The sequence below is a fragment of the Zalophus californianus genome, chromosome 14 (genome assembly GCF_009762305.2).
Source record: "Zalophus californianus isolate mZalCal1 chromosome 14, mZalCal1.pri.v2, whole genome shotgun sequence".
Lineage (NCBI taxonomy): Eukaryota > Metazoa > Chordata > Mammalia > Carnivora > Otariidae > Zalophus > Zalophus californianus.
The window spans coordinates 57,901,959-57,929,819 of record NC_045608.1 but is presented as its reverse complement, the minus strand read 5'-3'; the positions used below and the strand labels follow the sequence as shown (position 1 = coordinate 57,929,819).

The window sequence follows — 27,861 nt, the reverse complement described above, 5'->3', positions numbered from 1 at the left end:
AAAACTTTGTGGATGGTAAAAAAAAAAAAAAAAATTGTGGATGGTATGAAGGGTCTAAATTTATCTTTTCTCTAAGTGTCCAATTGTCCTATCAATGCCTGTTGAAAAGATTATTTTTCCCAATGAATTGCATCAGCATTTTTGTTGAAAATCAATTTACCATAATTGCTAGAGTTTATTTCTGAATTCATAGTTCTGTTCATTGATCTATATGTCCATCATATATATGGCATGTACTATATTGGCAGTACTATACTGTCATGGATACTGTATGTCTTGTTTTCTATTTCTGCATAACGAATTGCCACAAATGCAGTGGTTTAAGATAACACAAATTCATTAGCTCATAGTTCTGTAGGTCAGGGTCCAGGCAGGCTTGGTTAGGTTCTCTGCTTGGTTTCTCATAAGACTAAAAGATGTCAGCTGGGCTGGGCTCTAATCTGGAATATCTGAGGAAGAACCTGCTTCCAAACTCATTCATGTTGTTGACAGAATACATTCCTTGTGGTTGTATGATTTTGCCAAGGGGAAAAAGTCATGTGAGTCAGGTTAAAATTTTATTATACTGCAGCTTTAGAGTAAATTTTGAAATTGGAAAGAATAATTTTCAAATTTGCTCTTCTTTCTCAAAATTGTTTTAGCTATTCTTATTCCTTTGGATTTCCATATAAATTTTTTCACCTTATCAATTTCTCCAAAAACCAAATTATCAAAATATATTGGAAATCTGACAGAAATTGCAATGAATCTACAGATTAACTTGGAAAGAACTGCCACTTTAACAACCTTGAGTCTTGCAATCCATAAACATGGAATAATTTCCATTTATTTAGATCTTTAATTTCTCTCAGCAATGTTTTGCTTGTTTTTAGTGTGTAAGTCTTACACTGCTTTTATTAAATATATCCGTTTTTAAGTTGTTCACTGGTAGTAAACAGAAATAAGATTGATTTTTGCCTATTGATCTTGTATCCTGCAACCTTGCTGAACTCAATTATTAGCTCTATCAGGTTTTTTTTTTTTTTTTTGATTCCTTAAAATTTTCTACATACAGGGCACCTGGGTGGCTCAGTGGCTAAGCGACTGCCTTCAGGTCAGGTCATGATCCCGGAGTCCCGGGATTGAGTCCCACATCAGGCTCCCTGCTCAGCAGGTAGTCAGCTTCTCCCTCTGACCCCCTCCCCTCTCATGCTCTCTCTCACTCTAATAAATAAACACAATCTTAAAAAAAAAGATTTTCTACATACAAGATCACACTGTTTATGAATAAAGAGTTTTATCCCAGTAACAGAAAACTTTCTCCAATATAGCTCTCTTCCATTTTCCTCCCTTTGTGCAAATACACATGCCATCTTTATATCTTATAAGCTCAACAATATAGTTTTATTTATTTTATTTTATTTTTTTAAAGATTTTATTTATTTATTTCAGAGAGAGAGAGAGAATGAGAGATAGAAAGCACGAGAGGGAAGAGGGTCAGAGGGAGAAGCAGACTCCCTGCTGAGCAGGAAGCCCGATGTGGGATTCGATCCTGGGACTCCAGGATCATGACCTGACCCGAAGGCAGTCGCTTAACCAGCTGAGCCACCCAGGCGCCCAACAATATAGTTTTATAATTATTGTTTTATTCAGGTATCTTTTAAGTTATTTAAGAAAAGAGGGATACATAATTACTTTTACCAGTGCTCTATTTCTCAGTGAATTTGAATTACTGTCTTAAGTCATTTCTTTTCCTATGAACAAACATCTATTTGTATTGTAAGGCAGGTAAGCTAGCAACCAACTCTCTCAGTCTTTTTTTATTTAGGAATGTCTTTATGTGATCTTTAGTTTTGAAGAATAGCTTTCCTTGATTGCTAGATTGTTGGGTTTTTCCCCCCTTTAGCTCTTTGACTATGAATGCCATCCTACTGTCTAGTTCCTCCATTGCTTCTGAGGAGAAGTCAGTTGTTAATTGTATTCTTGTTATATCTATAGATCTTTTATTCTGTGAGGAGCTTAGTACATTTGAGCCAGACATTCTATCATAGATATCCAAAGAGCATGACTTTTTCTTTGATTTGGTTTGTCAGAAGTATGGTGAACCTTCTGGACTGCCAATAAAATCTGGGCTTCTTATAACAAACTCAAACTCAAAGGTAGCTTAGTACTAGATGGAATTAAAATAAATATTACACATTAAATACATATTAAAATGCATAAAATTAGAATTAAAATGGTAAGGAACTCAATTACCACATGACTACATATGGCAGTTAAACAACAACAAAAATTTAACCAAAAAAAATACATGAAAGTAATCTCAGAACAGGAAGTATTCCTAAGGCACTATGACCCTAAGCACAACAAAAACCTTTTGTTTTTTTAAAGATTTTATTTATTTATTTGACAGAGAGAGACACAGCGAGAGAGGGAACACAAGCAGGGGGAGTGGGAGAGGGAGAAGCAGGCTTCCCGCCGAGCAGGGAGCCTGATGTGGGGCTCGATCCCAGGACCCTGGGATCATGACCTGAGCCGAAGGCAGATGCTTAACAACTGAGCCACCCAGGTGCCCCAACGAAAACTCTTTTGACAAAACTATGGAGACAATGGTAGTAGAAACCACCAAGAAATATTAAACATATACTCAGCAATGATTTATCTTTAGTATATTTCAAATTCTGTTCAATCCACGACCCAGACCCAAATTAAGAAACGTGGAACAAGTAATTATGAACAAGATGGAAAAGTTTCTATAAAAGGCCTTTTACCAGATCAGAACAGCAGAGATTCATTAATATCTACTGCTCATGGCTGAAAAGTAATAATCATTTTGTCCAATTTATAGAAAAGGGGAAATCTCAAAAAGATTCCAAATCTCCTTTTTTTTTATATCATCTTGACAAAAAAATGAAGAGGTAAGAAAAACAATAAGGTAGGCCTACATACCAACATTTTTAAGTGACAGTGGGAGAAGCTACTCAAAATGCTACCTAGGCTTTCTCTTAATATAAAGAATACTTCAGAAATACTGTAACATTTCTAAAATGGTAGAGCTATCCAATAAGACTAAAGTAGAAGTTATAAGCATCATAGTTTGAGGTGACATGAAAGTTCAGATTCACAAAAGAGAAATAACACTCAACTGTGATAGGAAAAGCTATACTCTAAAATGTACATTGGCCAAAACTGTGGTTACTAGATCCTCCCACATCCAAGATCACAGTTATACTATGGGTAAGAACTATTTCTTAAGATCAGGAAATGAAGTGGCAGACACACATCAATGAAATATTTTAATCTAAATAGAACATGTGAAAAACATTTCTAGAATCCACAATGAATCCAGGCTGAATAAATGAGAAAATTCACTTTTGAGGCATAGCAAGAAAGAGGATGAGGGAGAAACAAGGAAAAAATGGAGTAAATGGAGTAAATGGAGTAGTTTCAAGGAAATGGCAGAAGTCAAAGAAGAAAATCATATGGTAAGGCATTCTTCTGGTGAACTGTGGATTTAATTAAACTATAAGCAAGATTTATAATATGCAGTTTGAGCCAGATGCCACCAATGCAAAGAAGAAACAGAAAAAGTCTCTTAAAGTCAAATAAATGCCTCATGAAAAATGAACTGCTGGCATCTCCATCATAAAATCTGGATATTAGTTAAATTAAAAAAACACCTTATTTTGAGAACAAATAAAATTTACTGTTTACCTGACATCCTCATTCAGGATCAGAGTTATTACAGTGATGCCCTTCCTGACATAAAACCAACTTGTTGACCAAATTTACCCAATTCCCATGAGAGGGAATGTTCAGGTAAAAGAAGCCTGTCACAAAGAACAAAACAGATAACATAGGAAGCAAGATGACAATCTCCAGTTGGCATTCAAAAAGAAATTTATTTTCCCTCTCTAAACTCAAATGGCAGAGCCTATAAGTAGCTTCAATTTCATTTTCATTGCACATAAGACATAATGACTTGACTACCAGGCACTTACTGAAAACATGGTTTTAAAATTTTCTCATGACTAAGTCAAAATGAAAATTCAAAAGTATCTCTTTTTTTGCTTTTGAGGGTTCTCTCTCCATGTACTTGGCCAACATCTTCATTCTACTATTAGTGATTTTTTTGGTTTTGTTCCTCAAAGTTAAGGTTAGAGAGTCAGTGTTAATTATGAGGGGTCTCTAGTGAAACCGCCAAGAATCACTAACTTAAACAAAACATTAATACCCGAGAAGGTTTTATTTTCCCCCAATTTCAGAAGTAGATAAAAAAAGAAAAGAGAGAGGCCTCCTTATCTAGAAGTCTTTAGAGCCCCCTAGATGCCTCCAGAGCCCTCTAGTGACTATTTCTTGACTCAGTCTATATATTTAAGGTCCAAAGGCTCTACACTGGCAATCGGAAAACTCTCTGCCTCCCCTCCAATACCCTTGCCAAATAGGTTGCCCTTCATTTTTGTGCCCCCAACACACCTTTGTCATATAGACAGAAGGAGTGGAAATACAAAAGCAAAGGTCAGAAACCTGATCTTTATGGTACAATTTTCTCTAACCCACCCGAGAACAAGAGACAAGGACCACCTTCCAAACTGTCTGCCCTGCTTTCAAAATGGCAGGGAAAATCCAACCAAACCATCAAGATGAGCTGCCACCATCCTCTATCATTTATAGCCTAGGTTTTTCAGAAAACAGAACAAAAGAAACTATTTCAAGTTAGAATACAAATAAATCGTTCATACTTTGGCCATTTTTTTTTAGTTTATTTTTCTTAGTAATTTCTACGCCCAGCATGGGGCTTGCCTGAACTCACCACCCCAAGATCAAAAGTCGCATGCTCTACTGACTGAGCCAGCCAGGCAAGGCCATTTCTTATAAGTGTTGTGACTTCAAAACAAGGTATAAGTCTGAGCTATACAACATTCCAGCAAAATTATTATTTATTATCTTAACCTTTCCATGAGTCTAAACTTTAAGTTCAAAACTGAAGTTTTCTTGGTCCAAACTCTTAACCTATCTGAGATAGTGGTCTCTGGGCTGAACAGCAATGATATTCTTTAGAAGGGTTGCAAAAAATCATTCACAGGACCTGATATTATTCAAAAGGGAAAGATAACACATTAGCACATTAGCCAGGCTTTAGTATTTAATATGAATGGCTTGGACCCTACTGCACAGTTTTTTCTACAACGTTTTAGTATATAACACTTACTGTTCTCATCCATTTGAATATTTAAACTCATTGGGATATGAAAAAATACCAAGTATACTTGCTAGAGGGCAAGAAGTAAGTTTTTAGAGCTTGTTTCACATCACAATTGGCAGGGTTCTGAACCTTCATTTAATTATACAATATATACCATTTAATGATATATACATAAATGTTATATACAAAGACTCTCATACATACTTATGTGATTAATATATACATACAAACATAAAATCATGCAAAATACTCCAATTTTCTTCAGTTAAAGATTTTATAAGTCACCAAGTCACTTTTATTATTCTAAAAATGTAAACGTGAGTTAGGAAAGGCTCATTAATGTTTTCCACAAGGACAATGAGTAACATCAGCCCACCTGATCTTCATTAAGCAACAGAGCAGTGAGTTTTCTTTACCATTCCTGCTGTGCTTTCTTACAACTAGGAGCTTTCCCACTGACCCAGAGCCTGCTTCAAGTAATCATTCCTGACCTCTGTGCCCCAGGAATAGGAGATGGAAAAAAAAAAAAAAAAAAGAAGTAAATGACACTACCTCAATCACATGCTTTAAGACAATGTTATATTCTGTGACTCACAGTAAAGGCAAATGATTCTTCAGACATCTTGCTGATCCATTAAAGTCAAGAAAAGGTAAGAATAAAGATGCTTACCTGTTGTTCCTGCATTCTAGCAGCACCAAGTTCTGAGAGAGACATGGTGAGCTTCTCTTGCTGTTCTGATAGATATTTCTGATAGAGACTTAGAAGTTCTTGGCATTCTCTATACTGTAGCTGAAGAGGTGAGATTGTAAATTAAGGGAAAAAAACGAATAAACTGATTCAAACTGAATCTATCAGTGCTGCTTTTCAGATTCCAATAAACAAAAGTGAGACAAAAGTGCAACCATATTTGGTGAGAGTGCACGTAGATGAACACAGTACATATATCCACCCCCCCCAAAAAATCATGAAGACAGTAATTCACAAAGAGAATAGCAATGGTCATCTCATTTGAAGAGAAATTTCTCTCTCAAATCTTTACATTTGAATGAATAAAAACAAATAGGCAAAAGAATGAAGTTCTCATTCTTCATGAGAGACTCCTATCTCACACTATATACAAAAACTAACTGAAAATGGATCAGTGACCTAAATACAAGAGCTGAAACTGTAAAACTCATAAAAGTAAATCTTCATAACCTGGGATTAGGTAATGGTCACCTGAAAGCACAGAAGCCAAAGAATAAACACATAAATTGGACTTAATAAAACAAAAAAACCAACTTTTGCTTCAAAGGACACTTAAGAAATTGAAAAAAAACCTCCGGAATGAGAGAAAATATTTGCAAATCATATAGATGATAAGGGACTGGTATTCAGAATATATAAGGACCTTGTATGATTCAACAATAAGAAACTGTTTAACCTAATTAAAAATGGGCAATGAACTTGAATAGACATTTCCCAAAAGAAAATATGTCCAAGCAGCACAAGAAAATATGTCCAATATCATTAAACATTAGGAAAATGCAAATCAAGACCATAATATGAGATACCACTTTGCATCTACTAGGACGGCTATCATCAAAAAGACTAACAATAAAAAGCTTTGACAAGGATGTGGAAAAATTACAACCCTCCTGTATAGCTAATGGGAATGTAACATGGCACTGCTGCTTCGGAAAATAATTTAGCAGTGCCCTCAAAAGTTAGGCATTGAGTTACATATGACTCAGCAATTGCACATTTAGGTATAAGGACAAGAGAATAAAAAATATGTGTCCATACAAAAACCTGTAAATGAATATTCAGCATAGTATTCTTCGTAATAGTGAAAAAGTCAAAACAACTCAAATGTTACCAAGTGATAAATGGATAAACTAAATGCAGTATATCTATACAACAGAATACTCTTCAGCCATAAAAGGAAACAAAGTATTGCTACATGCTACAATATGGATGAATTTTGAATACATTATGCTAATGAAGACAGACACAAAAGGCACAGACACAAAAATACATTATGCTAATGAAGACAGACACATATTGTATGATTTTATTTATATAAAGATGTTGGTTTTTTTGTTGTTGTTGTTATTGTTTTAAATACCTAGTCCAATCAACTAGGGGAAAGAATACTCAGTTCTAAGTAGACAGGATCACAAATAAGTTTTATTCATCCATGTTCACTTTCTGTCCTCTTCTCCAATTTTCTGAAGTATATATTACATGAGAAAAGCTAAAGGAAAAAAAATATCCAGAATAGGCAAATCCATATAGATAGAAGGTATATTAGTGTTTGCTAGCACTAGGGGTGGGGGTGGGGGAATAGGGAACAACTGCATAGGGTACTGGTTCTGGGGGGGCAGGTAATGAACATATTCTGGAATTAGATAGTTGTGTTTGCACAACTTTGGGAATACTCTCAAAACCACTAAATTGTAGACTTCAGACCAGATCGGGCACATTCAGGGTGGTATGGCCATAGACTGAACTGCACACTTCAAAAGGGTAAATTTTATTGTGTGTTATATCTCAGTAAAACTGCTACCAAAAAAATGCAGAGTAGAAGTGATAATACTGGTGTGGTAAAAATAATTACTGCCTAATTTACAAAGAAAGTTCTAACCATATTAAACATAAAGGGATTATAATTAGATTTTTGTCTTGTTTTGTTTTTCTATAATGCCAATTAAGTCAATGTTTCATAAATAAAACCATCATCAGGAAATTTTCTGCCCATATACCTCTCTAAATTTTTCATAGTCTAATGTGAAGAACACAGGAACCCAACTAGGGGTTCCCTCTTCTACAGCTCCTCAAACTTGCAAAGTGCTCAAGATGAAGATGCTAATTGGAAAGGTCACCTAACTGTGTAGATCAGGTGTGTGAGAGACAGTTCCATCCAAAAGAGAGTTCTGTTTCTTCTCATAGTAATTTCCTCCCCAGGCCCATTTTTCTCTCAGATCATTTCCAAATCTCCCCCTTCGCACTTAATTATGTATGCTGTTGGTATAAAAATCACTGTCCAATGAAATTATTCTGTATAAATACTTTTACAATAGGTCATCACGATTAAGGGTGGGAATAGTATTTCATAAATGTCAAAAATGGTGACTGGTTTCAGTATTCCTTAACATTTTCATAACCTAATCATCGCCTCTGGGCAGGTTCCTGTTCTAATAACTTTTGCCAATCATGACTGCATAAATAACCAATTGCTTCATTATTCTCATTTTTAACCTTTAACAAAAAAAGAAGCCAGAGATGGCTTGTAGAAGAGGAGTGGTTCTAATAAAAGGATAGGTTACTAAGTTTAAAGAATACATTAATTAGAAGAGCTTGTTGAATACTCAATATCTTAAAAACAGTAACAAGAGAAGGGACAGTGTTCTAAATAAGCTAATATGATTTCAAAGTCAATCTATGTCAGACCAGGCTGGTTTTCCATTGCATGCTTTTTGTCAGTAAGCTTCAAAAGACGAGAATGATGTGTGATGGTCCCAAGAGTTCCTGCCAGCTATCATGTACATAAAAAGAAGTTTTTAGTCTGGCTGTTACCATAGGAAGTAATGTTTACAGTAGATGAACATGTTACCTTCATGCAGAATAAGAATTTTACTTTGGAAAAAGCCAGCACAATTATATAGCCTAAGAATTAAATATCAGCATTTGAAGACAAATTACAGGCAAATTCATTTAAACACATGCTATGCGGCAGAATATAAAAACAGGCAGTCCTATCCTTAATCAGTTTTTTATATTTGTCTTGATTCACCAGATTTTGAAATGCCCCCCTTTTCCTGGAAAATCCAAACTATATGTCCAGACAATACAGTAATTTTCCCTCCTCCCTAACACAATGAGACTTTACCCCCCATCTGGAGAAAGAGATTTACATAAAGAAAATGTGGGTAAAATCCTTTCTTCACTGATTTGGGAGTACAGTGAGAAAAAAGACATATTTAACTCAGTCCTGGCCAAATGACAGAAAAGAATGCAACAGATGTAGAAAATTCAATCTAAGGGAAGATGCACACCAAACCATGACTGACAAGAATCAAACATACAGGGACACCCTGGGTGGCTCAGTTGGTTAGGGATCTGCCTTCGGCTCAGGTCATGATCCCAGGGTCCTGGGATTGAGTCCCGCATCAGGCTCCTTGCTCACTGGGGAGTCTGGTTCTCCCTCTGCCTCTCCCTCCACCTGCAGCTCCCACAGCTTGTGCACTCTCTCTCTCTGACAAATAAATAAATAAAATTTAAAAAAAAAGGATATAACATACAGGTAATCTGGAAAACCACCGTTCAAGAACTGAAAGAAACAGCAGTCATCACAACCTCATCAAAGAAAGAAATCTTCATAAGATAAACAATTATAAATTAATATTAAGCAAGAGCATATCAAAACCTAAACATCAAATTAATTAGCCGAAATGGCTGCTGGAAATGATCATTTTGCAAACCTTAAAGTCTTAACTCCAAAATGCATTCTATAGGTAAATACAAGTAAAGGTCAAAATAGAATGAATAGGGACATAGGGAGAAAGAAAAAGAGAAAATTCAAGGGGGGGGGGCTGGAGACGGGATATATTATAGTAGGCTGCCAAAGTAGGAAGTGTTTGCCTTAAGCTGGAAGATTTCCTCTGGCATAGCAAAGACCACTCTTTTACCCCATCCCACCCTTGCCTTGCATATTTGGGATACTGAGATCTGGTACTTAGTAATTCTGATTTAATACAGAAATCAGTGAAGGAACGTCTATATGGCAAGAAAAAAAGGGAGCATCATTAAACTAAAAACCAAAACAAAAACCATTAAAAAGCACAATTCTCCTTTTCTGGAACCACGACTCCTTGGAAAAAATGGCTAATTCCCATTTTGGGGTATGAAAAGTACAAAGTAAGCTTGAAACATGTTGCTATGCTATATTGGAAAAAAGTATGTAAAGAGAAATAGATGGGGGCTTGTCAAATGGCATAGAAGCAACCCTGAAGGAGACTCTCATTAGTCAAATTTGGGACAATATGAGCATTGGAAGGAGTGACTCTACAGCAAATTTAATAGATACATATTTACCAGTTCATGGTGATACTTCAAAAAGATAGAAAAGCATGAAAGGGGAAAAAAAGTAAAGCCCTTCTTTACAGAAGAATCCTACCTAATTACTTGGAAGGAAAGGTCAAATTTTAAAAATCACCATTTTATAACCCCCAATGCAATAACTCATTCAGACAAGGATCATTAATGGGGATTGAAACCAGTAGGTGAAAGATTAATAAATAAGATATAAGGTGTCAAGATTAGTTACTTAGAGCAAAGAAGAAAATGTGCCTTTAAATGGTGAAATCTGGTAGTCATTACCCAAAGTGAATTAATTTAAAATCACCAATAGTGAAAAAAATAAAAATAATGTACCTCCTAATGTATAAAGTAGGCAATATTGCCTAGGAAATATTCTTGCTGGATGTTTTATTTGAATTTAATCAAATCTGTAAACCTAACTCCCATTTCAAAGAAATGAGAAAAAAGGAACAAATTAAATTATAGCACAAAGAACCAATCAGACAAATCCAGAATATGGGAGATTTTGCAAAGTATTCTTCAAGCTCTTTGAACTCTTCAAAAAGTCCATGTCATGGGGGTTGGAGGTTAGAGATTGAAGACCCAACCAAATGCAACCCATGGGACCATGACTGGACCCTAGGGTCAGGGGAAAAACAGCTATAAAAGACATTCTTGGGACAATTAGGGAAATTGGAATATTGACTCAACAGTTGATATTATGGAATTATTGCTAATTTTGTTAAGTATCATAATGTGGTTTATAAAGAGAAATGTTCTTATTCTTAGGAGATGAATGTGAAGTATTTAGGGTGACATATGACACTCAACTCAGAAAAAAATAAGCAAATACATTTTTACAAAGTAAATAAATTTATTCATATCTACATAACTTTATATAGATATATATTTATGTAAATTTGTAATAAAAATAAAAGCAAATATATGAGAGGGCATGAAGCAAATACAGCAAAATGTCAACAACCATGAAATCGAGGTAGCATATATGGTGGTTCACTGCACTATTCTGTCAACTTTTCTATATATTTGAAAATTGCCATAATAAATAGTTTCAGAAAAACTTGTTTTGGTTGTATTTTTTTGTTTTATTCATTCTACTATTATTCAGTCTTCTCTTGTCTTTCTACTTCTACCATAAGTTCCGTGGGAATAAGCAAAATCGTAAGCATCAGGTCAGACTGATGAGAGCTCTCTACAACTCCATGTATCCATGGTCATTAAGTCAGGTCACAAACTGTTAGTACGATCTGATGATATACTAACAGAAACCTATCCTTTAAGCCAAAGATAGGCATATCCAGGGTTGCAAAAAATCATTTTTAAAAAGCTTGTAAAGTTTTCTTCCAGTCATTTAACAAAGGCAGTAAGAGTGACTGGAGCACAGGCTTAGGTGTCACCCAACATTCTTGGGTGAAATCTTAATTCTGGCATTCAGTAATGATGTAACTTTGGATAAGTAACTTCTCTGACATCCTCATCTGAAGATGATCCTACCTACCTCACCTCACAGGGCAACTATGAATATAAATGAGCTAATAAATGAAAAGCACTTAGCATAGCACACAGCACAGAGCATACGTTCAATAGATCTTTTGAAAAGAGATCAAGGGCACAAGAGATAAAAAGTGCTGGCAAGGATGTAGAGAAAAGGGAATCCCAGTGCGCTGTTGGTGGGAATGTAAATTGGTACAGCCACCATAAAAACAGTACGGAAGTTCCCCCCAAAATTAAAAATAGAAGTACTATATATGATTTAGCAATCTTATTTCTGGGTATATATGTGAAGGAAATGAAGTCACTATCTTAAAGAGATATCTACATCCTTATGTTCACTGCAGCATTATTTACAATAGCCAAGACATGGAAGCAACCTAAATGTCAACAGACGGAGTTAAAAATGTGAAACACAAACACACACAGGAATATTATTCAGCTTTAAAAAAGAAAGAAGTCTTCCTATTTGCAATAATATGGATGAAACTTGAGAACATTATGTTAAGTGAAATAAGTCAGACTAAGAAAGACAAATACTGTATAATCTTATTTACATGTGGAATCTAAAAAGCTGAACTCATAAAAACAGAAGGTAGACTGGTGGTTGCTAATGGCTGGGAGGTGGGAGAAATGAGTGATGGTGGTCAAAGGATACAAACTTCCAGTTTTAAGATGAATAAGTTCTGGGGAATCTAATGTATAGCATGGAAACTATAGTTAACAATAGGTAATAGGTACTGTATTGTATCCTTGAAAGTTGCTAAAAGAATAGATCTTAAGTGTTCTCAACACACACACACATACACACACACACACACAAATAAGGGAGATAATGCATGTGCAAACTAATCTTATGGTAATCATTCTGCAATATATACATATACGAAATCATCATGCTGTACACCTTAAACTTATGCAATGTTATATGTCAAATACATCTCAATAAAGGTAGAAAAAATGATATCAAGGGGCTGAGAGAAAGAGACTTAAACAAATAAGGATAATATGTTCTAAGAGAGGCATTTAAACACAGGATACAATAGAGTTTTTTTTTTTTTTTAAGTGGGGGTATGTGGTCAGTTAGACAACAATTGCAGGGGGGCAGTAAAGAGACTCCAGAGCAGAGCAGATGTGAGCCCAGAAATGAATCTTGGTAAAGGAGTATACTGATGCACTGGATAGGTAGGGTGGGGGGGCGGACCCTCAACTAAAAGATCATCAGGAGCAAAGGCATGAAGAAATGAAACTGATATACACACTAAGGGAACTGCAAGTAGCACAGCATGGATGGTTACCTGGTTATAAGTAGGGAGAATGTGTGAAGAGGCTGCAGAGGCAAACAGGGGCCAGATCTGGAATGTTAAACTAAGTCACTGAATTTTATTTCTATATAACTCACTGATGTCTTACAACCAATTTGCATTTTATAAAGATATCTTTGGTAGGCATATGAAGGCTGGACTGGAAAACTTAAGACCAGAATTAAAGCAACCAGTTAGAAACTTGCTACAACAGTCTAAGTGAGAGATGCAAGGGACCTGAACTGAACAGTGGCAGAAATGAGGGGGGTTGGGGTTTTAAAGGGAAATTTAAGACACTGTCAGCTATGAACTGGCTGACAAGACATATGACTAGATGCACAGTTCCCTTTACCAAGACAGAGAATGCACAATAAAGAAAAAGTCTGGGTGAAGGGGGAGAAGCTTTAGACACATTGAGTTGGAGATGCTTGGGGAGCATTTACTCGAGATGGATAATGAAGGACCCTTGGATCCCTGGGCCTGGAATTCAGAAAAGAGGTCTCAGTAGAAATAGAGAATTTGAGAGTTAATCACTTTTTATGTAGTGGCTGAACACATGAGTGTGTAACATTGTCCAGGGAATGTGTGGTTTCATTCATTCATCCGTTCACTCATTTTTTCATTCAACAAGTAAGCTCCATAGAGCAGGAGGAATATTCATGTTTTGTTTATTGCCAAATTCCTTAGCCTACATAATATGTACTCAATAAATATTTATTGAATAAACACATTTACTGAGTACATTAATACTTGAGACTGTGCCAGATGCTAGACATATAGTGATAAACAACAGTAACACTGTCTCCTGCAGGGAGCTTATCATCCAGGAGAAAGGCAGGTAATCAAACACATATTTATAATAACGAATGATGGAAATAATGGCAAGAATGTTATGTCGTGCTATACTAGCACTCCCCGAGGAAACAAGGGACTGAGGAACAAGGGAAAGCCACCTGGAGAAAGAAATCTTCCAAATGAGAGAAGAGAAGGGGGCCAACATAACAATAACATATAAAGAGCAGGCCGAGGAAAAGGAATCAATAAAAAAAGATGTAGTCAACTGTGTCCAGAGCAGCAGGGGCCATACCTGTTAAAGACAGAGAGCTGAAAATGAAACAAGACGAAACCAGAGAGGGAGACAAACCATAGGAGACTCTTAAGCTCAGTAAACAAACTGAGGGTTGCTGGAGTGGGGAGGGGTGGGAGGGCTGGGATGTCTGCGTGATGGACCCTGGGGAGGGTATGTGCTATGGTGAGCGCTGTGAATTGTGTAAGACTGATGAATCACAGACCTGTACCCCTGAAACAAATAGTACATTATATGTTAAATAAATAAATAAATAAATAAATAAATAAATAAATAAATAACTTAAAAAAAAAGCACACACGCACACACACACACACACACAAAGAGAGCTGAGGAGGCTACTGGTGACCCTTGCCAGAACACAAGTCTGACATTACTTAGTTATTCACCATCTACCCCACTGTTTTGGTAGACGGCAGTTATGCTGTTTTTCACATCAAAGAGAGAAGCTTCTGGACAAAAAGAGATGTTTTACTCAGGGTCACCTTGAGACAAAAACAGGTGACCATGAGGGTCCAACTCTAATGCAATCCATTAGTCACCAGACTCCCAGGGAATATAAAGAACTCAAAGATTTTCACTACGGCAGGTACTCCCTTTACTCTGAACACCTACACGCAACATGACATATAAAGATAGCATATACTGTGTATTCTACTTAGGATGTTTTACCTATCCTTATACCTACAAAATTCCTGTAGTATAGTAAATAGCATACAGCTAAAATTATTTGATACTACTACCACCTGAAGTGGCCTGTGTGCTCCTGGAAGTCACAGTGTATTAATTTTGGTATCTCTCTAGTATACAGCAGGCACTTCAAAATGTTAGTGACATGAACAAAGTAAACGGTTGCCTACTGAATTTCATGCTCGTTTGGGTTGGGAATTGAAACAAACCATAGATAGGTCATATATTCTTTAAACTAGCCAAGAGGATGGCTAAAAAAAAACCTGATTCATTAAAAATTGTAAGTTGTCCTAATCTCGCAAGATTTTCCCATCTTAAAGCAAATATGGCTTCTGACCATGTCATATTTCTCATCTCACAATCATTTCCTCTTCCCCCATTTCAAAAAAAAGTATACAGTGTCTGAGATAAACAGAGGTCCAAATTATATAAGTTTGGTACTCAATGACAATATATGCAATTAAAAATGGATTATTGGTAAAAGAAAAAGTGATACCAAGAGGAATTGATTAGCAGAGCTAGACAAGAACTTCACATAAATGTTTACACCCTTTTATTGAGTTGTGTTCTGTGCTGGAGTACAATCCACTGATACAAGTCTGAAATTTTCCCTTTAATTAAATTTATGGCAAATTCAGTGCAGGCCACAGTGTTTTTCAATTTCCTGATGATAGTAATCTGTTGGGAAGAGGAATAAATCTCCAAAACAAACGGGAAAACTCAGTAGTCTGGACATTTACAAAAGAAGAGAAATGCCTCACACAGTTTCTTCTAGAAACAGCAACAAAAACAGGAGGCACAGAAAGATATTTAATTAGAGTAATTAACTAGCTTTTTAGTTTTATAAGCATCATAGTTTTTACCTTACTTTCTGCAGAGTTGCCAAACAGGATGGGCTGAAACAGACTCAGAACTGAGATACTTGAGAGTTTGTCTTTGCTCACATCAGCAGACCCTGAGGTTTCAGGAAACCAACCACACAATGACACTAGAGGTTTAAAGGGAAGGACACTTACTTACGATTAAAAGTTCATATGCAGATATCCTAAAAAGCAGGCAATTAATATGCCAGATTGACCAGAATTTTGATTTCTTTAGAATTTCCTGTTCACATAACACTCTAATAACATACATACACAAGCATTCATGGTAGATGTTAAAGACAAGGTTGCAAAAACAGTTCTATTGAAAGCCATGCATTTTTCTTGCTTCTAACTTGCTTAAAAATTTATCTTTTGTTTAAAAGTTCCATGTTTCAGCTAGACCCAAAGGAGAAGTACTTCCTCCATTTGGAAGGCTGCCTTAATTGGTTCAGACTTTTTTGAGTTACAGGAACTAGTCTAGAATTGTAGAAAGGGAAGGCTCTTATCTCACCCCTCCTCCAAACATTATAAGGTGAATTGTGGTAACAATGATTAACATTTGAAATTTTCCAGTTTTGGGGCACTTGGGTGTCTCAGTCAGTTAACCATCTGTTTTCGGCTTAGGTCACGATCCCAGGACCCTGGGGTCGAGCCCCGCGTCGAGCTACCCACCCAGTGGGGATTTTGCTTCTCCCTCTGCCTGGCTTGTGCTCTCTGTCTCGCACACTCTCTCTCTCAAATAAATAAATAAAATATTAAAAAAAAAAAAGAAAATTTCCAGTTTCAGAAGGGATATTCCTGACAATACAGACCACTGGAAACTGTCTGCACACAAGTTTTCTAGACTCTGAAAGGCCAATATGTGAAGTTGTGTGTATAATGTTTTGTGAAGGAGAGCTAAACATACCAAGCTGGCTAGCCATGAAGAACAGGCTAAAAGCTCCTTAGAAAGAACTCATCTCATTCTGCTTCTTATCTTCAAGCAGGAGAGTTTCATTCTTGTCATTAAATTAAAACCCTCCATGAACTATCAATATCAATACACGTAATACTTCCCTTTCTTCATATTCCTCTGTCTACTTGAACTATTTATGCTACTATGTAAGACCATTCATTTCCAAGTGGAAACGTAGACTGAGTTTAAGAGATCCCTTGTTCTTTTTCAAACTAAGTAATCCAGTGGCATTATATTTTCCTCATACAGTTCACCTTCCAGCTCTTATAATTTTTGTGTTTGTCATCTCTCGCTTCTTCAGATTCCTCATTAGAGTTCTCTTATAAGAGTCCGATACAAAATTAAATGCTTATTACCAGGAATAGGTACCTGAATTAGAGCATCTGTGGATGGCTTTACTTAGGGGCAGGGCACTTCTAAGTGTTTTAAAGACACTGTACCTCATCAAAAGGAAAAAAATATTAAGCACTATTCTTAGTCTCATTTTACAAATAAATTTGCTGCACAGAATGGTTAACCATTTACCTAAGGTTACTCTGTCAGTGAGCTAGGATTTGGAGTAAAGTCTCAGAACCACTAGCTCAGTGTTTCCTAGACAGTAATGTACACAGGAATCACCTGTGAATCTTGTTAGAAAGCAGATTCTGATTCAGGAGATCTGAGGTAGGGCTCAAGATTCTACATTTCTAACAATCCTTCTTCTGAATGGTCCTGATGGCTGCTCTGGGGACCACACTCTGAGAATGCACATCTTTCCAAGTACCCTCCCCCTTCCTCGGTATCGGTGGGAGAAAGCCTGTCCCCCTCCTTCATACCGAAACATACGTAACACACTGTCCAACTCCTTTGCTTCTTTCCTTCGATCCATCTGTAGAAGACGACGGGCTTTTTTCTCTCTTTTGGTCAATTGCTTTTGTTTTGGAAAGAAGCATATAAGAAATAAGATAGGAGATGTGAAATAACCTGTTTTCTTCTTTAGAAAGAAGCAATATTCTGGATTTTCAGAGCAATATAACATTCCTCTTGGGACTGGCTGCTCAAGTAATAACAATTAGCAAACATTACCTATAGGGTTTGAGAATTTATACTGGGGGAAGAGTCCATGGGAAATGTAAGCGACATTTTTCTCTTCTACTTTCAAATATCCAGCCTATCTACCTTGTCCAAGTACACTGCTAATCTATGTTTGCAGTATGATTTCTGAATTCAGTCTAACATTGCCAGACCATTAGCTATGGGGGACAGCACTCTTGCCAGAGCTGCATGCACTTTTTCATGAAGTATGAAAATATGACCTAGTATAATAATTCTAAGTAAAAATCAAATTATGTTCACAAAACAGTATTTGTAACTAGAGTGAGAAAGGAGATTTCTTATAGAATGGAATCACACCTAACATTTTAAGGTTAAACTGGAAAAAGTAGTAGGAATATCTCATTTCTTTTTATTTTTTTAAAGATTTTATTTATTTATTTGACACACAGAGAAAGCGAGAGAGAGAGAGAGAGGGAGAGAGCACAAGCAGGGGGAGCGGCAGGCAGAGGGAGAAGCAGGCTTCCTGCATGAGCAGGGAGCCCGATGTGGGGCTCGATCCCAGGACCCTGGGATCATGACCTGACCTGAAGGCAGCGGTTTAACCAACTGAGCCACCCAGGCGCCCCAGGAATATCTCATTTCTTGCCTCTTTGAAAATGACGGAGTCTACTGCTCACGAATGTAAATTATTGCTCAGAGAAAAATTAAGTAACTTCTATGTGCAGGTTTATTATCTAAACTCAGCAAATGCTGCAAAGACTGAAGGTAATAAAGCATTTTATGAACGACTTCACTTCACTGGTTCCTAATATAATTGAGCTTATGTGAACTGTTTAGCAGAATGATATTTTAAAAACTGGTAAAGAACCAGATTATTTGCTTGACCCTCCACTCAAGAAATGTTACAGAAAAATAGCTCAAAACATTCAAGGAGAAAGTTTTACAGTGCCATTAAAATCATGAGTAGGTTTTGACTTAATAATTTTAACACTATTGACTACTAAATAAATTAATCCAAGAGGCCACATTTAAAAGAACAATCCCTGAGACCTAGGTTTTTTCTTTCTTAATCTATATAGCTTAACAATAGAGAATTAGATCTATCATAAAATTCAAAAGTAATGAACAGAATAGTTAAAGAACAGTTACAGTTAAGGAACAGAACAGTTAAAGCCAAACACAAGTTGTGTTTAGAAAATTGAGGCAATGTCAGTAGCAATGGCTCCATGTCTAGCATGGAGCCCAACGCAGGACTCAAATTCATGACCCTGAGATCAAGACCTGAGCTGAAATCAAGAATCAGATGGATGCGTAACAGACTAAGCCACCCAGGTACCCTGGCAAAAAAAAAAAAAAAAAATTAAGAAAAAAGTATGAGTAGTACAGTGGGATTCCTGGTTCCATGTAAGATGAAATAAACATAATTTTCCCTATTCCTCTGAGTACAGTTAAAACCCTGGACATCATATATAAAACAAACATAAAAATAATGAAAGACGCACTCAGCATCGGGGAAATCCAAATCAAAACCTCAATGAGATACCTCCTCACACCCGTCAGAATGGCTAAAATTAACAAGTCAGGAAACGACAGATGTTGGCGGGGATGTGGAGAAAGGGGAACCCTCCTACACTGTTGGTGGGAATGCAAGCTGGTGCAACCACTCTGGAAAACAGTATGGAGGTTCCTCAAACAGTTGAAAATAGAGCTACCATACAACCCAGCAATTGCACTACTGGGTATTTACCCCAAAGATACAAATGTAGGGATCCAAAGGGGTACGTGCACCCCAATGTTTATAGCAGCAATGTCCACAATAGCCAAACTGTGGAAAGAGCCAAGATGTCCATCGACAGATGAATGGATAAAGAAGATGTGGTGTATATACACAATGGAATATTATGCAGCCATCAAAAGGAATGAGATCTTGCCATTTGCAACGATGTGGATGGAACTGGAGGGTGTTATGCTGAGTGAAATAAGTCAATCAGAGAAAGACATGTATCATGTGACCCCACTGATATGAGGAATTCTTAATCTCAGGAAACAAACTGAGGGTTGCTGGAGTGGTGGGGGGTGGGAGGGATGGGGTGGCTGGGTGATAGGCATTGGGGAGGGTATGTGCTATGGTGAGTGCTGTGAATTGTGCAAGACTGTTGAATCACAGATCTGTACTTCTGAAACAAATAATGCAATATATGTTAAGAAAAAAAAAAGAAGAAGATTGCAGGAGGGGAAGAATGAAGGGGAGTAAGTCGGAGGGGAAGACAAACCATGAGAGACGATGGACTCTGAAAAACAAACTGAGGGTTCTAGAGGGGAGGAGGGTGGGGGGATGGGTTAGCCTGGTGATGGGTATTAAAGAGGGCACGTTCTGCATGGAGCACTGGGTGTTATGCACAAACAATGAATCATGGAACACTACATCAGGAACTAATGATGTAATGTATGGTGATTAACATAACAATAAAAAATTTTAAAAAAGAAAATGAAAGATGGAGAGAAGATGGTAGAGACTAGGGGCCTCAGAACCTAGAGAACAACACAGTGGTGTGTTGCCTACTTTTGTTTTTGCTTCAAATACCTTAGACTGAGTGTTGGAGAAGTCAACAACCCAGAAATGCCAATAGACACAGACATACTCAAAATATCTAAGAAAAAGATGAACCATGAGAGACGATGGACTCTGAAAAACAAACTGAGGGTTCTAGAGGGGAGGGGGGTGGGGGGATGGGTTAGCCTGGTGATGGGTATTAAAGAGGGCACATTCTCTGTGGAGCACTGGGTGTTATGCACAAACAATGAATCATGGAACACTACATCAAAAACTAATGATGTAATGTATGGTGATTAACATAACAATAAAAAAATTAAAAAAAAATCTAAGAAAAGCCTATTCCAGTAGCCAAAAAAAAGGCGGGGGGGGGGGGAGGATGCCTAGCAAAATGGAAAACTTTTAGGCTAGAACTGCCTTACTCTAGCCAAGTTGCACAAAAAACACTGCAACCTCACCCTTACCTCCAGGCTAAGCAAGAAGCCTGGACCTCTAGGTTTTCTTCTACCCTAAAACCCCCTCTCTGCTGGGGTGTTATCAGAGAAGACTGAGTGGGGAGCCAGGATTTTCACCCCTATCTGACAGTAATGGCTCCCTCCTCCACCTTGTTCAGCCTCGTGATTATTAGTAGAGGCCTCATAAGGAGCCTGGATTTCAACTCCCATCTGGCTTTAAAGAGGTGTCCCTCCCTGGTGGGGTGGGATGAGAGGAAGCTGAGTGGAAAGCCAAGACTTTCACATTGCCAGCATTAACAGTGGAGGCCATTTGGGAAGCTCCTGCCCTTCTCAGCCAGGGTGATGTCAGCAGAGGTCTAGGGATGAGCTGAGTTTTCATCCCCACCTAAAATTAAAGAGGGGAAGCCTCTTCTTCCCCCCAATGTGATGTCAGAAAAGATGTTCTAAAAGGGATGACTTAAATAAGACTATATCGTAACACCCAAAATGCCTAGAATGAGATTAAAAATCACTGGCCATACCAAGAGCCAGGATAATCTCAACTTGAATGAGAAAAGACAATCAACAGATACCAATACTGAAATGACACAGATGTTGGAATTACCTGACAAGGATTTTAAAGCAGCCATCATGAAATGCTTTAATAAACAAATACAGACATGCTTGAATTAAATGAAAACAATCTCAGCAAAGAAATAGAAAATATAAAGAATGATCAAATGGGAATCTTAGAGCTGAAAAACACAACAGGATAAAAACTTACTGGATGGGCTCAACAACAGAATGGAGAGGACATAGCAAAGAATTGGTGAAGTTGAAGAGAAAACAATACACATTATCCAATCAGAACTAAAGAGAGAAAATAGGCTGAAAAAGAAAATGAACAGAGCCTAGGGATGTGTGGGACTATAATAAAAGATACAGCATTTGTGTCACTGGAGTCCTAGGAGGAGAGCAGAAAGAGGGTAGAGCTGGAAAAACATATTAAGAACTAATGCCTGAAAATTTTCCAAATTCGGCAAGTCAAGAAGTTGAGCAAGCCCCAAACAAGATGAACCCAAAGAAATCCATGTCAAGACACGTCATAACAAAACTTCTGAAAACCAAAGATGAAAAATCTTGAAAGCAAGAGAGAAGCATCACTTATTTATACTCCTTTTTTTTTATTATGTTATCTTAATCACCATACATTACATCATTAGTTTTTGATGTAGGTTCTATGATTCATTGTTTGCGTATAACACCCAGAGCTCCAAGCAGAATGTGCCCTCCTTAATACCCATCACCAGGTTAACCCATCCCCCCACCCCCTTCCCCTCTAGAACCCTCAGTTTGTTTTTCAGAGTCCATCGTCTCTCATGGTTCGTCTCCCCCTCCGATTTACCCCCCTTCCTTCTTCCCCTCCTGCTATGTTCTTCTTCCTTTTTTTTTTAACATATAATGTATTATTTGTTTTAGAGGTACAGGTCTGTGATTCAACAGTCTTGTACAATTCACAGTGCCCACCATAGCACATACCCTCCCCAATGTCTATCACCCAGCCACCCCAACCCTCCCACCCCCCACCACTCCAGCAATCCACGGTTTGTTTCCTGAGATTAAGAATTCCTCATATCAGTGAGGTCATATGATACATGTCTTTCTCTGATTGACTTATTTCGCTCAGAATAATACCCTCCAGTTCCATCCACATCGTTGCAAATGGCAAGATCTCATTCCTTTTGATGGCTGCATAATATTCCATTGTGTGTGTGTGTGTGTGTGTGTGTGTGTGTGTGTGTGTGTGTGTGTGTGTATACACACCACATCTTCTTTATCCATTCATCTGTCGATGGACATCTTGGCTCTTTCCACAGTTTGGCTATTGTGGACATTGCTGCTATAAACATCAGGGTGCATGTACCCCTTCAGATCCCTACATTTGTATCTTTGGGGTAAATACCCAGTAGTGCAATTGCTGGGTTGTATGGTAGCTCTATTTTCAACTTTTTGAGGAACCTCCATACTGTTTTCCAGAGTGGGAAGCAGCACTTATTTAAAGGGGGAGAATCAAATGATGATGTATTTTCATCACAAAACATGGGGGCCAAAAGGAAGTGGCACACTTCTCAAGTGCTAAAAGAACGGTCAACCCAGAATTCTATCTATATACAGCAAAAATATCCTTCAAAAGTGCAGAAGAAATCAAGAAATTCTCAAAGGAAGGACATCTAATAGAATTTAGATCTATTCTAAAAGAATGACAAAAGGTTCTCTACAAAGGAAGGAAATGAAGGAATTTTGGAACATCAGGAAGGAAGAAAACAGAAAGAGACCAACTATGGCCAAATAGGCTTTCCTTCCCCTCTTAAATTTTCTAAATTATGTTTGACAGTTGAAACATAAATTATAACATTGTCTGATGGGGATAAAGAAGAAACTTATAATGGAAAAACTAGGGAGTAATAGCTTAAGCAACTGCATTTGGAAGCAAAAATTTTAGTCATTTTTAAGTACAACCTGAAAGTATTTCTCTAAACCAAGTATTTCATAAATAATTCACTGAAAAGGCAGATGGCCAACAATACCTTGTTAAATGTCCCCAACTTCTTCACAACTCCCATCTCAATACATCATTCCCTCAGGTCTCAGCTTTTGATAAATGTTGAATGAATGAGGGAAGGAGTGAATGAATGGATGCTTTCTATGACAAACTTTTCCATCTGTGTTTCTGACTTCACTCTCTTCCATGTCATCTGGATACTGTCCTATAAATTATTTTATCTTTCTCATGATCTCAACAGCTTTTGGTTTCTTCCCATAAGCCTTCAACTAAGTGCACCCTAAGAAAAGCCCTCCTCAAATAATACTTTCTTAAGCTGCCAATATCTCTTTCTCCTCCCATTACGAAAACTCTAAAAGATTAATCTGTACTTACTGACTCAACTTCCTCATTCCAGTTTAATTTTTGGCCCAATATAATAAGTTTTCCTGTCCTGTCACTTTTTTAAAAAAAAGATTTTATTTACTTATTTGAGAGAAACTGAGCAAAAGAGAGAGTGCGCACAAGCAGGGTAAGGGGCAGAGGGAGAAGCAGACTCCCTGCTGAGCAGGGAGCCGATGCAGCTCGATCCCGGGACTCCAGGATCATGACCTGAGCCTGAGGCAGATGCTTAACCAACTAAGCCACCCAGGTGCCCCTGTCCTGTCACATTTTTACACTATATTCACGACAAACATCCTCTATTAATTGCTAAATATAACAACCTGATTTGGGGTTTTATCCTCTTCGCTGGGCACTTTCTCCCTCTTCAAAGGATCTCCTCTCCTGGTTTTTGAGTTACTGGCCCAATCTGCTTTCTCCTTACTGATTGCTCCTTTTTAACTCTCTTTCACTGACCTTCCCCTTCTTTTACCCACCATTAAATACAGATATTTCCTACGATAATGTCCTAGAACTTACTGTTTTCACTACCTCATCCCATGACCTTATCTTCAAGAAAAGCAGTGTAATGTAAGGTTTATAGCAGTCCCATGTTACAAACGTGATTATTACCCAGAAGAGTATATGCATGTATTTGTCACTTACATGGTTTATAAAACGTGAAGTAAGATAATTGTTAAAGCTCCAATTTCTCAAATTGTTCTCAGTATCTTCAAATCATATTGTTGGATTTTTATATTTAAATAACAGAAGTTTACTGCTCCAAAAAAGTTTTAACATCCTACTACTGTTTACAGCATCATCAAATATTGCTGGATGATGTCACTTTAATATAAAGAAAGTGCTAATACATACCACTTTCATTTCAAGGAAACATAAAACTTACTTTACTACAGAATAACATTTGACAATTAGTTCCTGACTTGATTACCCTTTGAAGTGAATCCAGAATGACATATGGTATAATACAAATGAATTAAGTTAGGGTTACCCATATACAATAAAAAAGAAATCACATTGAATAAATTAAGGACTATATTATTCATCAAAATTAAATTTCTTCTTTTTTTCCCAACAAGCATCAAAAAAATTACAGTAATATTTAATTTTCTAGCAGACAAATAAATTGTTTTCTAGTTCCATCTGTATCACTTGTGTAACTGTTTAAAAAAAACTTAAAAGCGGGGTGCCTGGGTGGCACAGTTGGTTATGCATCTGATTCTTAGTTTCGACTCAGGTCATGATCTCAAGGTTGTGAGATTGAGCTCCACATCAGGCTCAGCACGGGTCTGCTTGAGATTCTCTGCCTTTGCCCCTCCCCCCATTTATGCGTGGGTACGCGCGCGTGCGCGCATACACACACACACTCTCTCTCTCTCAGATAAATAAAATCTTAAAAAAAATTTAGAAAACTTAAAAGCAATGAAAAATGCTAAGTAACTCCCCATACTAGTAAAATCACTGCCAGAACATGTTCATATTAACAGAATAAAGATTATAAGTACTACATTACTTTACTGGATTTAATATTTTCAATGATCAAGCAATTTATACCCTTAGTTCAGATAATGGCTCTGAAATATATAGACCATATAGAAATGATAGACTGTGTCTGAAGATATACAGATCACCCTACAGGCATCAACAGGTATTAACACTGAACAAGTCAAGAAAAATATCTAAGAAAGGTTTAATAATGAAAGTAGTATGTAATTAAATACTGCAAAAAAATTTTAGTCCCTTTACTCAAGGCAAATCTATTCTTTTATAATAGTTATGTATTCAAAGTTGAATTATAGTGACCTTCATACATGTGTTAGGTACCAATTATCTGACACTCTCTTTCAATATACCAGTCCCAAACAAGGCAGGCATTCTGCACATCTTTCCCGTGGCACATTATTAGATGCTTCAACTCAAAAAAGGGTTTTATGTAAAGATGCCAATGGGCCATGATGCCTATACGCAGTGAGCAGCCTGTGTAGCACTATACCAAATCCCGATAGGGCTTAAGGAAGTAAATTTGTTTTGGCAGCATTTCTAGGGATGATTCCTGGAATAAAGTCTGGGAATGTTCTGTCTCTAGGAAATGGTAGAGGATTTTTAAATTTATGTATTTGTCAATCCAAATGCCAGTGAAATCTCCTTTTTAATAAGTAGTTAGAGTCATGATAATGTGGCTGAAAATATTCACTCCCCAGAATACAGACATAATCTCCCAGCTATATGCTCCAATTTCTATCATACACAAGAGATCAATTAAAATGAAATGCAAGCTCCACTGGGTGGCACAAGACTAAGCCACTGGAAGAGTTACTTAATACTAAAAATTATTTTGCCTTTTGTTTTCCCATTTAAAAATATATTTAGATTACAAGATTAAAACAAATAAAAGTAACACTGCATAATTTAGCTGTCGTTTTCTACCAAATTGCTTATAACTGTAACCATAAAATGATAATAATCTACCATATGTGCAGCTGCAAAACGAAGAAAAGCACTGGTCAGTGCTGTTGCGAAATGTGAACCTACTACTCCCCCCGGTGCCTGTGCAGCTGAATTGCAATAAAATAAAAAGTTTCATTTTTCCAAGTGGGAAATTTCACAAACTGTCAGTTCTGCTATAACACTTGTTTTGAAAACACAAAAAATTTTAAGTGTGTTTGATGTATTTGGAAATAATATGAGCAAAATGTGATTATCACCCACGAAAAATACTAGACGCAGCAGAAAACAGCATCCAGCTGCCCCAAGCCCAGTATGAATACAGACACATGCTTGCAAGCCTCACACCTGACATCTATCAGCTAGGGTACCACATCCTGTGTTAGGAGCCACAGCCACCCACAGCTAGTGTTACAACTTGCCATCCAATCTCCTCAACCCTTCTACATTTTACAGTAACTCACAAGGTGCAACCCTTTCCGTGTCTACTTCCACAAGCATTTTGAATGTATTTTCAAGGTAAAGGACTGTATTCATGGTAGGATTTATGCATATTTTCATTTCTTAATATGTGTAAAACTATGCTATAATTTTTATTAGGTTCCCTTATTTTTTAAATTTTATTATGTTAATCACCATACATTACATCATTAGTTTTTGACGTAATGTTCCATGATTCATTGTTTGCATATGTTTCATTGATGATGTTTTTAAGTGTTGTTGTGTCCCTAAACTCATTTTTCCCATAAGCCCTGTGGGGTTTTGGGGGCATATTTGATGACTTTTAAAAATGCCTAAGGCTCCTTATAGCAGAAATAACTATATAGTAAATAGTAAAATTTAAATTCTCTACTATATTTGTGTATAGGGCAAGGGTAATTATAAATAATTATCTAAATTTTGTAAGCTAAAAAAGTGTGTTTTATGTGTCTATTTCCATGGAAGTATTATTGACTCTATCTCTTTCTAGAAAGGTTTCATCCTCACAGTTATAGACCTTTATAAAAATTCAGGAGGGAAAAAAATTTATACACACACACATTGCCACTTATCCCATTCAAGCTATTAATCATACCAAATAATTTGTGACCCTGCTCTAATTTGACAACCAAATGCTTTCCAGAAGTCTGAGGTGAGAAAAGGTCCAACTGACTCAAAATTCACCTTGTTTTGTGTTCTTATGACATTCAAAACTAGAATCAGCTAAAAAGTTGCATAAGAAAAATAAGCAATCTGTTAAGGAGGCCAGGGTTCAAGGGAACACAAACAGCCCACAGATATGTTCTCACCAAAGATAAATGCAGTTTTCTTATAGGCTTTCCATTTTTCTGAAAAATACCAGTATTACATTTAGATAAAAGGGAAGCCAGGATAAAACCTTCAGGAATTCATAATCCTTCACTTAGCACTCTTGTTTACAACTAATATTTCACAAGCACAGCAAGCTTAAGCAAGTGCATACCTTCCTTATTAGCAGTTTGTCTACAATGGGTTTAACTTTTCCACATTATTGACCTGTTGTATATAGAGAAAAACTTGCTGTTAGGCAGGAAGTCTATTAGTGTGGTTTATGGACAGCAGCATCGGTATCACCTGGGACCTTGTAAGAAATGCAAAATCCTGGGTTCCTTTCCAGATGTGGATCAGAGTCCACATTTTATTAAGCTGCCCAGGTGATGAATGTACATATTAAAGTCTGAAGACCACTGATCTAAAGTACTATGATGAAGTTCCTGGCTCCATATCTGCCCATCTTGCACTTCTACAGCGTTAAGAAAAGCAGCTTTCCCC

The 27,861-nt window shown here is 37.0% G+C and overlaps 1 protein-coding gene across 6 annotated transcripts in view; it reads right to left on the bottom strand.

Moving 5' to 3' along the window:
- KIAA1328 (KIAA1328 ortholog) overlaps window positions 1–27,861 on the bottom strand; it is a 372,399-nt gene that overhangs the window by 226,457 nt on the left and 118,081 nt on the right. For all 6 annotated transcript variants that reach the window (XR_003516907.2, XM_027576100.2, XM_027576101.2 and 3 more), the window contains one exon: window positions 5,856–5,983. Coding sequence is in view for 5 of the 6 variants with exons in the window: in XM_027576100.2 (XP_027431901.2) it covers window positions 5,856–5,983 (128 nt within the window). In the remaining variant the exon portion in view is untranslated. The remainder of the gene's footprint in view (window positions 1–5,855; window positions 5,984–27,861) is intronic.